At 41.7% G+C, this 15,495-nt stretch overlaps 1 protein-coding gene and 1 pseudogene across 1 annotated transcript; one reads left to right on the top strand and one right to left on the bottom strand.

Moving 5' to 3' along the window:
- The first annotated feature begins 3,697 nt into the window (after window positions 1-3,697).
- CYCA1;1 (Cyclin A1;1) lies at window positions 3,698-8,513 on the top strand. Its single transcript, XM_088953727.1, has 11 exons — window positions 3,698-4,275; window positions 5,540-5,918; window positions 6,072-6,208; window positions 6,569-6,661; window positions 6,783-6,916; window positions 7,045-7,120; window positions 7,222-7,298; window positions 7,392-7,425; window positions 7,512-7,661; window positions 7,800-7,934; window positions 8,041-8,513. The coding sequence occupies exons 1-11, from the start codon at window positions 4,072-4,074 to the stop codon at window positions 8,113-8,115; spliced, it is 1,494 nt and encodes a 497-aa protein (XP_088809853.1). The 5' UTR covers window positions 3,698-4,071; the 3' UTR covers window positions 8,116-8,513.
- A 2,445-nt stretch (window positions 8,514-10,958) lies between these two features.
- LOC148846680 (granule-bound starch synthase 2, chloroplastic/amyloplastic pseudogene) lies at window positions 10,959-12,521 on the bottom strand (annotated as a pseudogene).
- Window positions 12,522-15,495: the final 2,974 nt, after the last annotated feature.

The following is a 15,495-nucleotide window of genomic DNA, read 5'->3' as shown; positions in this document are numbered from 1 at the left end:
CACCTCAACACGGCGACAGCACGACCATATCCCAAATAAGAGGCCCGAGCTCCCGAGTTCCCGAGTTCCCCAAGAAGAGGCTTGAGCTCCCCAAAAGGAACCCACACTTCCTTGGGAGGTGAAACCCAAGCTCTCCCTAAGAATCTCGAGGTTCGTAGAGAAGCCCGCGAGGGGCAAAGCCCGGACTAACCCACCTCGGGTCTGTCCCAACCGAATGTCGTGCACCACTCCGGCACCTCGGCTCCATGTCGCGCAACTGTGAATCCGTATTTGACAGGTCCGTACTCTAAGGCAGCACGCCTGACTGGTCTGGATCTGACAGATGGAAATCATGCCGTAACAACTACCTGCTACTGCCATCCCAGTTGTGGCAGAGACGGCCCTAACGGAGAGGACAATGGCGGTTATGTCTGCCCCCCACAGAGGCGGTTATACCTGACTTGGCAGAGACTTGGGAGTGAGTGCGCCAGGTGGTTATAAAAGACCTTCTTCCCCAGAGAAAGAGGTATGTGATATTTATGCTTTCTGGTCTTAAAGTCTCTTATTTTTCCCTTCTCAAGAGTATTAACTTGAGTTTCGGAGTATCCCTATCGGGTTATTCCTTGGAAGTGTCCAATTTCTTCCTTGTTTCAGGCATCTTCGACTCCATCAGAGGCAAGATTACCGGCGACTAAGACCGACCGGATTGTGCATCATCATCAATAAGTTATGGACTTGTGTGGTTTTCGGTATTTTCAGTAAAGTATTTCCTATACGAACAAGTGCATTTATCATGTTTTTTTTTATTATGTCTATTTTAATCATAAACATCTATTATTAAAAGGAGCATTTTTGTCCCATCCAAGTGTTGGCAATTTCCCCCCAGGTGGGAAAGTTATATATCCATTCGAGAGATGTGTACCACTTGTGGCCGGATCTCCTGCCCGCAGCTTCCTACCCACGTCCATGCCCACACCCTATATAATGAACACATGTCCATTAACATGTGCCTCTTCTTCACATGTGCAGAATTGAATGTGAAGTCAAAAGGATGTAATGGGACGGACATTAAGTCCATCGTGTCACAATTCAGAATTCACCCATTACCCCAATTAATTTTTTAACATAAAAATAATTACTTTCCCCTTCCCAAGAACCTTAATAGTGTTTCGTTCTCTCCATTCATTCTCTATAGCGTACTGTTCCAAGAAACTTCACGGGCAACTGGCAACCAGCAATCGGCTACATGTTCACCGGCAACTTATTCTCTCCATACTCCATTAGTTAACCTTCTTCTTCTCTTCTCCACAATGTCCTGTTCCAAAAGATTTCATCGACATCCGGCAATCGGCAATCGAAGACGTGCTCACCGATTCACCGGTGGTTAAGTATCCTCAACCAATATAGAAAATATTTACTATATATACTCATCACTCAGAAGTCGGAACCATTGATTGATTCTGTTTTATTTTCTGGCCGGCAGCCATCTCGTGTAAAGATCAGCGATGTTCATTTCAAGAATATTAAAGGCACCTGGGCATCAGAGGTTGCAGTCAACATCGCGTGCAGCAAATAGGCGCCCTATGAAGACATTCAACTGTTCGACATCGATTTGAAATACAACACCAAACCCGATGATTTGGCTCCCTTGGCCTTGTGTTCTAATGCTCAACCAAACTTTGGGGGAACCCAGATGCCAGCTCCTTGTAGATAAATTGACCTCTCTATCTAATCAATTGTATTAATTAACTAATTAATTAAATCCTCTCTTCCCTTGGTTGAGGTTACATAACTACCGGTATATCGGTGAGCACGTCCTCGATTGCCGGTTGCTGGATATCGGTGGAATCTCTTGGAACAGGATGTTGTGGAGAATAGAAGAAGAATGCTAACTGAAGGAGTATGAAGAGAATAATATGCCGGTGAATACATCGTCGGTTATTGGTTGCCGGTTGCCTGTAAAGTTTCTTGAAACAGTACACTGTAGAGAATGAATGGAGAGAACGAAACACTATTAGGGTTCTTGGGAAGGGAAAAGTAATTATTTTTAGGTTAAAAATTAATTGGGGTAATGGGTGAATTCTAAGTTCTGATGTTAAGTCCATCCCATTACAACATTTTGACTTCACATGCAATTCTGCACATGTGAAGAAGAGGCACATGTTAATGGGCATGTGTTCAAAATTTATGGCGTGGGAGATCCGGACTTGTATTATTTACCCAAGAAAATATTTTTCCTTAGTCTCCATACAAATCTAAAAAAAGAATATGTGTTTGACCAACTCCTCCATCTCTCAAAATTCAAAAAAAGAACAACCCCAAATATTCAAATGTTGGGCGCATTGTATATGTATTGATAAATCTATATATGCATGGAAACATTGATACAAAGGGTTTTTTTTCTTATATTTAATAGTCTGGAGTTCTCTTTTTTAACCTCTAATGATTATAAATTAAATAATAAAAAAATATAAAAAAGAGAGTGTCAGTCATATAAATACATATTGATACCACAACTTTGGATATCAGGTATACCGATATTTTGATCTTTGGTCAATAGTATTCGGATTTGGTCCTCACAAAATCGTTCACACAGCCCTTTGCAGCCATGCATTGGGAATACCTCCATATCTGCATATTTTTATTTATAGAAATATATTTCCAATGCACCAATGTGAGGGCGCGTGAGAACAGTTTGAATTGGAGTTGGAATTAAACGTGATGGGTCTATTTGAGTTGAGAGTTCAGGCCCTTATAATTTGCCACCTTTGAATTGGAGCCCATCATTTAGGGGTAGTCAGTAGCCATTAACAATGTTTTTGAACTTTTGTTGATTTGATCGGTCAAATCATTTGGCTCAGGAATCATCCAAACAACCAGTTTCGTTTTACTTTAAACTCAATTCTTGACAAAAAATTGTTGAATTAATCAATAATCCATTAATCTGGATGGTTGAACCACTGATCCATTCAACAGTTTTAACCGTTTTTATTTTAATTATTATTATTTTTTTATTTTTATCAAAATAGACCACCCGTTCAAATCGAACAATAGACGTAGAAAGTCAGAATGGTTTTGATTTTGGGTCGTTCTTTAAAACATTGGCCACTACTAATACAATGATACGGATTGGCCTAAAATCAGGCATCTGTGGCCCCAGGCCCCAGGCCCAGACACGTCTCTAACTTGCTATTACAAAAACAACACCCCGAGCTTATTGGATCAATCTTGAATTGGAATTGAATGAATGGCCTTTGTTCCTTCTTTTGTCATGCAACAATACAACAATACAAGCTTCATCTCTTCGGTTGTCTTCATTATTGTTATTGAGCAGCAGCAGCTGGCCTGAAGTAAGGACATCCAATTCTCCACCTGCTGCTACTCCTTATCTCGAGAATAGTATTATATCAACGGATTTCAACCGTAAGATCATAAGGTGGCCCACATGGTCAACGATCAGATCTCCAACCCTTAAGACATCAGAATTACATGCGTTCTACACTTTACCCTGATGGGGAAACGACAACGTACATAAGTTTTGAATTCAAAATTCAAAAGAGAGAGAGAAAGAGAGAGACAGACAGACTGACTTGGGAGCTCCGCTCTTCCGCATAACGATCTCTGCGAAGATCGGACGGTCACGATCACGTATTGCCTAGGCTAATTCAAATCATCTGGTTTTCCCTCTCAAAAGTAATATTAAAAAAAGGATTATAATATTATACACTCTCACGCTCTCTCACGCTCTTCTTGTTCACGTAGCATTCTCTCTCCTCTCTTCTCTCTGCCGTTTCTTTCCTTTTTTTCTTGCGTTTGCTCTGCGCCTCTGCGGACTGCGGAGCATTTGCATAAGAAAATCCTCCAACTCCATGAACCCAGCGGCCAGCAACGCCTCCTAACACCGCACCTCTCTTTGAGGGTTTTGGATTCGTTATCCCTCTCTGTATGTTTGTAGCATTCTGTCTTCTCAGCTTTCTTCTCTGCGTTCTTTGAGCAAGAAAGAAGCTCGAGTAGAGGGGGTTTCTGCTTGGTGACTGGGACTTAGGGTTTCGCTTCTCTTCTTTGCGTGCTTCTTTCTACTAACTGACTGATATGTCTACCCAAAGTCGTCGCCCGTCGATTTCTTTGCCTTATTCCTCCTCAACGAAGAGGCCTGCATCTTCGTCCGAGAACCCCAGCAAGGTTCCAGCTGTTCTGGCGCAGCAGGCGAAGAAACGGCCAGCTCTCAGCAACCTAACGAACCAGACCCATTTATCTCGGAACCCTGTTCGAAACTCTGGAACAGTTGGGAATCAGGTGCGTGTGTTAGCTTAATAGGATTCTTGGAGAGCTGTTTCTTGTACGTAATAATTCTATCGCATTTTTGGGGTTTCTCTCTTTTTTCTTTATCTTCTGTTTTCCCTCAACCTGCTGCATAATTCAGATGGTCATGGTGACTACATTGATTATGATCATCAGGACTTGGGAATGGTTCACTTTTACATTTACTCTACTCTGCGTTTTTTTTAGCATTTATGGGTTTCTTCTCTTTTCCTTTCGTTTCATTTCGTCTTGGGTTAAAGACGATTAAATTGTACTTGAAACTTTTAATATCTGAATGTTTCTGTTTATTTGCATGCTTGATTGTTTCTCTTCTTTTACACATTTGGTAATGGGCCCTGTATTTCGATTTTAATTCTTGGTGATTCACTCGACTTCAAGATCATTCTCACCGTTTCTTGGAAACTGGTCCAGCAAAATTTTGCATAAGAGGGGATGAAGAATGACTGGATCACCCAATAAAAATTCTATAACTGCTGCTCCTAAATACTATGTGATGTACTAATAGTTGCTCCTTCTAATCGTCTTCAGTTAACAATTAACAAGTCATAAGAAAAAACCCAAGTAGAGATATTTAAAGGGGACCTCATATATTATTTGATTTGACTAACCACAGCAATTTCAGTTCTACCTTAAAAGATTCTATATTTTCAGTCAATTTTGGGTATATTTACCTCATCTTTGTACTGTTCTGCAAGGAAAAAGAGCTATCTCACCTATTGGAATCAAAATTCTGCGGTCTTAGCAATTTTATATTTAAACCTTTAATCTTGAACTTTCCTACCAAGAGGGATAACAGATATAATATGTTGTAGGTATCCGATCATCTACCTTGGCTACTTGAAAAATTTTCCATTGACTTCATTACATAAAACGACAGTTAGTTTGGTCTTCAACAATGAATTATCCATTAGGGCTCAGAATTTAGTAAGGTAGATTTAGGAACACTCTTTAATTTCCATCCAATTTGTATAGTCTGGAATTGTCAAATGCATGCTATTTAAATTATATTCATAAAACCAAGCCTGTCAAGCTAGTTTGAACTAGTAAAACTAGGAATATGCCTCCTACGATATCCGGTTGACTTGGGGACTGAAAGCCCTCCAGGAGGTTGTGCTGGAACCGGCTGAGTTTTGCAGTTTAACGAGATTGATTTGATATGATAAATGGTCTATTCCATATAATTTGATTTTCATCTTTTTTGTTAAAGAAATTAATGAAATCTTTTCCTATATTGAAGGTGCCATCAGAATCTAAAACTGTGAAGTTGAAAAAAGGATCTACTTATGTACGTCCTACAAGCTTGCCTCGGAGCTCTGTGTCTGCATCCACCGCTGTTAAATCAGCTACTGCTGTTTCTAGGAAGGATGCTTCTGTCACAAAAATTGATATACCTACTTCTAGTGTTTTGGCTACCATTGCCCCTTGCAATGCACACATATCTCCCAGTCGGTCAGATGGAGATTCAGCATCCTTGGATGAGACTATGTCTACTTGTGATTCTCTGAAAAGTCCTGACATCGAATATATAGACAATGCTGATGCTTCTGCAGTTGCATCTATAGAGAGGAGAACATGTAACAATCTCTACATCTCGGAGAATGTGGAATCTGCTCCAGGTTTTATCTTCTAAGTTCTATCTACTCTAATCTCTATTCATCTTTTTTTTTACTTGTTCCTTTTGTTTGACTGTAGTTTTTAGATTTTTTTGGTAAATAGAATTTGTGTTATCCACGGCCCTCATTTTATTTCATTTTAAATTTTGTTCTCAGAAAATCTGTGCAAGAGAGATATACTTATGGAGATGGATACAAATGATAAAATAATCGATATTGACGACAATTATAAGGATCCCCAGCTGTGTGCAACAATTGCCTGTGACATTTACAAGCACTTGCGTGCATCTGAGGTACTAACTGTTTCTGTTCTTTTGGAGATTATGTATTGTGTGTTTCCCTGCATTATTCAGACCTTCATACACTGGCTCTCTACTTGGATCTAAAAAATAAAAAATATAATATGTACTACATGTTTCTGAACATTGTTCATATCCTCACACATCTCAGGTATTAGTTGTTTTTGTTCAGTTGGGAGTGGCATGCATATCATTAATTCTGTCTTCTTCCTAGTTATTTAGTTGGCTGATAGTCTTTCTCTTTAGTAATGTCTCAAACTGAGAGTTAATCAAATTTCATCATATTGATACATAGAGGGAAAGTTTTTTGTGTGGACCATGCTAATTATGCCTTATTCCCCGAATTTTTGACAGACAAAGAAAAGACCTTCCACAAACTTCATGGAGGAAATTCAGAAGGACATAAATGCCAGCATGCGCGCAATATTGATCGATTGGCTTGTTGAGGTAGACCATGTTAAATTATATAGCAATCTTGTACCAGAAATTTGTTTTTCTGGTACAACAGTGATCGATTCTGGACATTCTTTTTTCTGTCATTCAAATGATAACGAATCTTCCTCCACAGGTTGCTGAAGAATACAGGCTTGTACCGGATACATTATATTTGACTGTTAATTACATTGACCGGTATCTTTCAGGCAATGTGATGAATAGGCAACGATTGCAGTTGCTTGGTGTTGCCTGCATGATGATAGCAGCGTAAGATCCAATTTCTGGTCTCTCTTGTCTTTGTTTTCGTCTCTTGTTTTTGGTGCACTGTTTCTCGCATGATGTGTGCGAGATGAGTGATTTAGAATGGATATTTATGATAGTAAAAACTTTCTCAGCAAGTACGAGGAGATTTGTGCACCTCAGGTGGAAGAGTTTTGCTACATTACTGATAACACATACTTCAAGGACGAGGTGTGGGGTCTTTCCTTTTTGGTCAAATTTTCATCAGTGGATGCTTTCTTCTCAGTATTTCTTTTTCTTTTCTAAACAAGTCTGCAATTTAATAAAACCAGGTATTGCAAATGGAAGCTGCTGTTTTGAACTACTTGAAGTTTGAAATGACAGCTCCCACGGCCAAATGCTTTCTGAGGTATGATTCTCTGGTTCATGTTATAGATAGCTAGTGTCAGTTTTTAAATGTTGTGCATGGTGCTGACTTCTTGCTTAATTCACAAAAAAAAAGGCGATTTGTCCGTGTTGCTCAAGGAAGCAGCGAGGTATGTGCTTTTTAACTATTGTTATTGTAGTATGCCCGGTTCATCATCTTGCTCTTATTGAGTGGTCTCATCTGTTCTTGTTTCAGCTTCCACTGTTGCATCTCGAGTGCATGGCCAATTACCTTGCAGAGTTGTCACTCCTGGAGTACAGTATGCTTTGTTATGCTCCATCAATGATAGCTGCTTCTGCAATTTTCTTGGCAAATTTTATTTTGTCTCCTCTGAAGAGACCTTGGGTATGTATTTCCGTGAATGCTAGAAAATCCTTGTTCTGATCAGTTGCCGATGCACTCTTCTCCTATTTCTTGGATACCCATATCCAATGATTTACTTCTTATCCATCCATAATTTGTTCATAACTTTTTGTGGTATAGAATGCTACCTTGGGGCATTACACACAGTATAAACCTTCTGAGCTCTGCGAGTGTGTCAAGATGCTCCATAGGCTATTTTGTAACAGCTTTAACACCAGTCTACCTGCTATTAGGGAGAAGTACAGTCAGCACAAGGTAATCAAAACACCCTTCTGAAATTTCATATAATTCACCCAAGTTGTGTGTGCTTACGTTGGAGTAATGTTTTTGTTATATGTCAAAACATTTCCTTTGTTACCAGTATAAATTTGTGGCGAAAAAGTACTGCCCTCCTTCAATACCTGTGGAGTACTTCCATGACATCAGCAGCAATTAGCTGCATCGTGGTGAGGCCAAATCCAATGCTTTGTTGGAGGGGGTCGTCCTTGGTTGAGGGGCTGCTGATCAGCTGTTTCAAAAAGCTAATTTGAGCTCTATCACAGATGTCGTCCTTGGTTGAGGGGCCAGATCCAATGCTTTTGTAATGCATGCACCTTTCGGAGTTTTGACTTGGTATCATAATTGGCTCTATCACAGTGGAGCACGAAACCCATCTAGATCTATAATCTTATAGGGTCTTGTCTTGTTTAGTTTTTCTAGGATTTGTAGTTTATTCAGATTTAGGATTTCTGTACAGAACCAATCCTTAAAGGAATCAAAAAATTTCATGTAGTTTGTCCATGTGTACTAGTTACTAGTTAGCAATTCAATAATAACCCCTTTTCATTTGCTGTTTTTTTTTTTCTTATTTTATCTTTCAAGAGCAGAGTTGGATATGGGCATCCAGATTTACTATACTCCATAGGATGGGTTTGGCTAATATTTGAGGGATTTTGCGTTAAGTGTTCCAATTTGCTGGGAAGATGCTACATGTCCACATCATGGGGGTCACCTTGTGTTGTTGTGCAGGTGTTTCTTAAATGGGAGGTGTATGGTTTTTGGTGCTAACCCAATCATATCGTATAAACAAGGGTAAGAACTAAGGTGTAAAATGACAATAATCACAGACAAGTTCTACTAACTTTTAGAGCCAAAATGCGGGCGAAATATACAAGCAATTGGAAAGTACTATCTTCATTGCAATGGGACTTGGGAGCTTCTTGTATGATTGACAAGAGGGGAAATATATAAGACAATTTCTATATTATTGTGCAAGAGAAAAGGAGAAACTGTTTTCGTGGACAGTTGGACATTACCACTTTTGGTTATATTATCATTCTTTTTCATTCTTACTCAAGATGAAATTTTAAAATGGACAAGAATGGGTAAAAATGAGCAAAAAGGAAAAGAATTTGTTAAAAACCAAATACTTTTCCCCCAAAAAATGAGTTCTTTTCAAATTGACAAAGTGACAAGTACTTAATTTCTATTGGTGTAAGTGAGAGATATAGATTATTGGGGATGTGAAATAATATTTAATAGATATTTTAGGTGGAGGAGATAGTTTAGGAAAGTGAGATGTTTGAAGAGTGATTCAATTAGATGACATCATCATAGTTGTCAAAGCTACACCTAGGTGACAAGGCACCAAGGCCTAATCACCAAGCAGTTTTGTACTATGTATTGTAAAATACTTTTTATTCTTTATTTTTTGAGATTATAATTATAATATAGGCACCATTAAATTAAAGTATTCATTTTGTGTGTATATATACTAATTTGTTATTATTATTTTCTTATTTGTTAGGGGATTTAATCAATACAAACATTGCTAAATGTTGTATTGAGCCCTCAAAGACTTTAAAACCCGAACCAATAAGTAAGGATGAACTTAAAATTTTGTCTAATCAACACATTTTCTACTACTACTACTACTACTATTACTATTTCTTTTTTTCTTTTGCTATAACAAAAATAAGAGTTCAACCCCTATATCTTTTAATTTTCTTTTCCTTCTTTTTCTACTCATGAATATGTTGATTTTTTATACTTTAACATGAATTCTATATTTGTCTTATGAAAATTATGAATAATTATTAAGGAAATATGGCTATGGTACCTAAGGAACTACCCTAGGATTTATGTTTTTTATATAAAAAAATCCACCTCATAGGTGACTAGGTGACAAGGCGCCCCCTTGACTAGCCTTGCCTTGGTGCCTTAAAAGACAAGAAAAATAAAAATAAAAAAAGCAAGAACATTGGGTGAGGTTTGGAGCAAAGGGAGTAAGGGTATATGTTAGGTATTGCCTAACTCAGGGACTCTTTCGAGTGAGCCTGCCTCATGAGAGAGAGAGAGAGAGAGAGGGGTTGTATTCCTAAATCAATAATCCCCTCATAACCTCCTTTCCTTATTTATATATTGTTGTTACAATTCTGTTATAGCAGCCTCTCCACTTGTCCAGTTTGTTATTTAGTTTGTTCTACTGGTTGGATGTTAGTTACATTCTTCAAAGGTTGGCGTGGCCTTTTCTTGTACACTTGTATTCCTTTTATTTATGTCCCATTTAATGGGCCTGTGCGTAGGATCTCGTCACGGGGCGATCCACGGGGAAAACTCCTAGCCTTCCCTTGCCTTTCCCTTTGCGTGTTGACCCTATTGTGGCGAAATAAGGGGTGATTTGTCCAAAAGATCATCCTAACTCTCCTAAGCTCTTCCCTTGTTTGAAAATTCAATGCCTTTACTTCAATTCCTAGCTCCTTAAATAGGAGATTACAAAAGGAAATTCCTTGTTGGATTTGGCTAGGCTAGGGTAATCCAACTCAAACTCAAACTCCTAATTACCTACTCCTAATGGTAATACAACTCTTACTTAAGAAGATAAGATAAGGATAAGGGATGAGGAATGATGTAGCTGGCGGTGAGTTGGCGGGCAGAGCTGTTGTGGTAAGATAAGTGTGGACCCACCCTGATGAGCTGTTGTGTGGGCCCCGCTCTACTGCTGCTGTCAGGCGGTGTGCACGTCTCACAGTGCTGCTGCCGTGTGGTGCATGCTATTGTCTAGTGTTGCTGTCGTGTGGTGCGTGCTGCTTCTTAGTGTTGCTGTCGGGCGGTGTGTACTACGCGCTGCCGGGCTGTGCGTGCTGCGCGCTGTCAAGCGGTGTGTGCTGCTGTGCGGGTTGTTGTGCGTGCTACTGCCTATGACTGCGCTACGGCGCGCTGCCTGGGGGTGTGTCCATAACATGCTACTGCGTGGTGGTTAGGCTCGCCTACGAGCTTGTTCTCAAGCTCGAATTCCTTCTATGTGGCTTGGAACTCTACCAATGGATCAAACGGCTACACAATATCTCTCAGTCCACCAATAACATGGGCAACAGGGACTGTCCTGTAGCTCAGTGCATAAAGCCGGTTTAGTCCACATGTCTCAAATCTAGAAGGCATGAGTAGGATGTCTGCAGCAGCAGTTATTCGATGAGCCATTTTCATAGAGAAACCAACCCAACCCTTGACTTGGTCATGGTGTTGACTCTCAAAATGTCTGAGAAGCTGTTCCAGGTCGGGTCTCCCAGTGCCCAACATGACTAGTTGCACATCCTGGTCCACCATCCATGGAATGGACTTAGCAATGAGATCGACACCTTTTTGATGGTTAAGCCTGCCAATGAACCCAATCAGAGGAACATTCTCCCGAAGAGGAAGACCAAGCTCCCTTTGTAGAGCTACTTTGCATTGAGGCTTGCTAGTCTGAAGAGTCTCCACAGAGTAATTGGTGTAGCCATCCAATGCCAGGTAAACGTCCAACTGTGGGTTCCATTCTTTTGCATCGATCCCATTTACGATGCCCTTCAGCTTCCAATCACACTCATTTATTATTTGATGCAGACCCCATCCACCTTCTTTAGTTTTCAGCTCCCAGGCGTAACCATGGTTTACAGTGACTGCACGCTCTTCTGCTTTCAGGCCAACTGCAAGGATATTGAAGTGTTCCCCACCTCCTGGGTCATGTAGTTTGAAATGATCTATGTAGTTTTGTGGAAGATCCACATAACAAAAATCGCTTACTGGACCACGACCCTGGTGTGCTATGTTGTGGATCACAAGAACGCATTGGGTATACTTACAGAAGAGAACCTCAAGAGCAGCCTTACAGAAGTGAACCATGCGTTTTAAAATATCCTCTCGGTCTCCCCCATATATATTTTTCTCAATATTGCAAAACATAGGGCGGTCCATGAACACAAAATCCATGCCATCAATATAAGCTTGAAAGAAAGTTACCTCCATATCCTGCCCATCCACCTTATATCTCTTGCACACTCCTGTTTCTTGGACTTCTGCATAGTTACCATACCGTGGTGCCACAACCATAACTCTATGTCCACGTCGAGCCAAAGCCTTCGGTAAAGCCCCAGCAACATCGCCAAGTCCACCTGTCTTCGACCCAGGAGTGCATTCTGAAGGTACCAATATAATGTTCATGACATTGTCCCCAGCCAAAGGAGGAGACTTTACAGTTTCATCCTCCGTGCGCTGATTATGAAAGAATTGCTCGCAGCGGTACAGCCATCCCAGTGGGTCGCCGGTGCCGTTGTCTGAGGAAAACTCCAAACGGCTACACTTGGGAATAACTGCGGTTGTCGGGGCAGCGATCTATTGTTCGCTGGATGCCTCTACCCAGTCCGGACGGTGACTGTTTGTGTTGACGATTCCCTCAAAACTCCTTTCTTTGTTGGAGAGGAATGCTTCCAGTAGGCGTCGCAACTCCCGGACATCTTCCTTGACTTCACGAACCTCCATGTTGGTCTCTGCTAGCCTATGTTCCAGTTTGTGGAACTTGGATGATAGCTGCTCCATATCGCCCATGACGTTTGGCTCTGATACCAAAATGTTATGGGCCCGTGCGTAGGATCTCGTCACGGGGCTAGCCTTCCCTTGCCCTTCCCTTTACGTGCTGACCCTATTGTGGCGAACTAGGGGATGATTTGTCCAAGAGATCACCCTAACTCTCCTAAGCTCTTTCCTTGATCGAAAATTCAATGCCTTTACTTCAATTCGTAGCTCCTTAAATAGGAGATTACAGAAGGAAATTCCTTGTTGGATTCGGCTAGGCTAAGGTAATCCAACTCAAACTCAAACTCCTAATTATATACTCCTAATGGTAACACAACTCTTACTTAAGAAGATAAGATAAGGATAAGGGATGAGGAATGATGTAGTTGGCGGTGAGTTGGCAGGCAGAGCTATTGTGGTAAGATAAGTGTGGACCCACCCTGATGAGTTGTTGTGTGGGCTCCGCTCTACTGCCGTTGCCGGGCGGTGCACGCATCTCACAGTGCTGCTGCCATGTGGTGCGTGCTGCAGTCGTGCGGTGCATGCTGCTATCTAGTGCTACTATCGTGTGGTGCGTGCTGCTGCCGTGCGGTGCATGCTGCGCACTGTCGAGTTGTCCGTGCTGCTGCCTATGACTGTGCCACGGCGCGCTGCCGGACGGTGTGTCCATAACATGCTGCTGCTGACCACGGTGGTTAGGCTCGCCTACGAATGTGTCTACTGCTTCTGTATCTACAACATCCCAACAATCCCTCCTTCCTTGAAACTGACCTTGCCCTCAAGGTCAAGATGTGGGAATCTATTCTATAAATCCAAGTAAGGTTCCCAAGTTGCATCTTCAATTGGGAAACTTGCCATACCACCAACGCCTCTATTTCGATGTGATTCCCTTTGCGTATCCACCTAAAATCTGTTATCTGAGTGGGCTCAGTTTGAACTTGGCCATCTTCCGAGAATGATGGGAGGGTGGTGGTTGTTATTGCTCCTGTTTTTGGCCATTTCTTCAATAGGGATACATGGAATATAGGGTGTAATTTTGATGTTGCTGGGAGGTTGAGCCTGTATGCCACCGACCCAATGCGTTCCACAATCCGAAATGGGCCGAAGTACCTAGGGCTCAGTTTGTTCCACCGGTGGCCTGCTACTGAAATTTGCTTGTATGGTTGTAATGTAAGGAAGACTTGCTCCCCGATCTGGTGTTGGACAGGCCTGTGCCTTCTATTGTAGGAGTCTGCCAACCATTGTTGGGCTCAATGGCGGTGGGATTTGAGATCTTGTAACACCCTATCTCGTTGGAGGAGTTTGTCTTCTACTGCTGCAACTACTGTAGACCCTTTCTCATATGGGAGTAGGGGAGGTGGGCCCTATCCATATAGAGCCCGAAAGGGAGTTATTCCTATGATACGTGGTATTGTACCACCATTCTGCCCAATGGAGCCACTTGAGCCACTGACGTGGCCTATCCCCTGCATAGCACCTTACATAGGTTTCCAAACTTCGGTTGATCACCTCATTCTGCCCATCTGTTTGAGGGTGGTAGCTGGTAGATTTGAAGAGTTTCACTCCCTGTAGTCGAAAAAGTTCTGCCCAGAAACGACTCATAAAAATAGGGTCGCGGTCTGAGACAATAGAGTTAAAGGTACCATGCAGTCATGCCACCTCCTTATTAAAAATCTCAGCCACCATGGAGGCTGTAAAGGGGTGGGACAAAGGGAGAAAATGGCAGTATTTAGTGAATCTGTCAACCACTATGAGAATGACGGACTTGCCTTTGGAAAGGGGGAGCCCCGTTATAAAGTCCATGGATATATTTGCCCACACTTGTGTAGGAATTGGGAGTGGTTGTAGCAGTCCTACTGGAGACTGGGTATCCGCCTTATTTTTTTGGCAAATCACGCATTCGGCTATGAATTTTTGGACCGAATTTGGCATGCCTTTCCAGTGGAATTGGGTGGCTAGTCTCTTGTGAGTGCGTAGGATCCCAGAGTGTCCTCCTATTGGGGATGAGTGGAACACTTCCAGAGCTACTGAATATGGCCTAAATCCTATGGTATCACCATTCAGCATTTATACAGAAGCAAGTTATTCTCCATTGTGTACCCGAGGTGGCTAGTAGGGTCCTCTTGGACCTGTGAACGCAACTTGCTTAGTTGTGGATGCCTTTCAGCTTCTTCCCTTAGCTGGCCCATGATGGAACATGTTGGGCCCGTGAGAAGTAATGGAAATAGTTGTGACTGGCGTGACAATGCAACCGCCACCTTGTTAGTGTGCCCTGCCTTGTATTTAATGACATATTCATAGCCAAGTAATTTGGCTATCCATCGCTACTGTTCCAAGGATGGTACGGACTGCTCCCATAGAAATTTCAGGCTCTGGTGGTCAATTCGTTTGATGAACCTCCTTCCTAGAAGGAAGGGACGCCACCTCTGAACTGCGAGAACAATTGCTATCAGTTCACGTTTGTATACTGATTTGGCCCATTCCTGTGTTGTCATTGCTTTGTTGGAGAATGCTAGTGGCCTTTCTTCTTGCATGAGGATTGCACCAACTCCTTGGCTCGACGCATCACATTCAATGATGAAGTCCTTTGAGAAGTCTGGAAGTGCGAGTGTCAGTGGGGATGAGACAGTTGTTTTGAGTGTCTCGAAGGCCTGTTGGGCCTCCCTAGTCCAACAGAACCCATTCTTCTTAAGTAAACTTGTCAAGGGGGTAGTAATCAGTCCATACCCTCTAATGAATTGCCAATAGTACCCTATTAAACCCAAGAAGCCTCGTAACTCCTTAACATTTTGAGGTCGGGGCCAATTTATCATGCTTGAGATATTTTCCGGGTCTGCTACTACAATGCCGTTTTCGACCACGTGCGCTAAATAGTGTACTTGTTTTTGTCCAAATGCACATTTTGACTCCTTTGCAAGGAGTTTATGAATCCTTAGCAGTTCCAAGGTGATTTGTAGATGTACTAGGTGTCCGTCCCATGTAGTGCTATATACAAGTATATCATAAA

Source organism: Nelumbo lutea, chromosome 7 (genome assembly GCF_056320005.1).
Source record: "Nelumbo lutea isolate HS-2025 chromosome 7, American lotus-T2T, whole genome shotgun sequence".
Taxonomy (NCBI): Eukaryota; Viridiplantae; Streptophyta; class Magnoliopsida; order Proteales; family Nelumbonaceae; genus Nelumbo; species Nelumbo lutea.
Note: the sequence above shows the minus strand (reverse complement) of the source record. Positions and strands in the feature narration are given on the sequence as shown.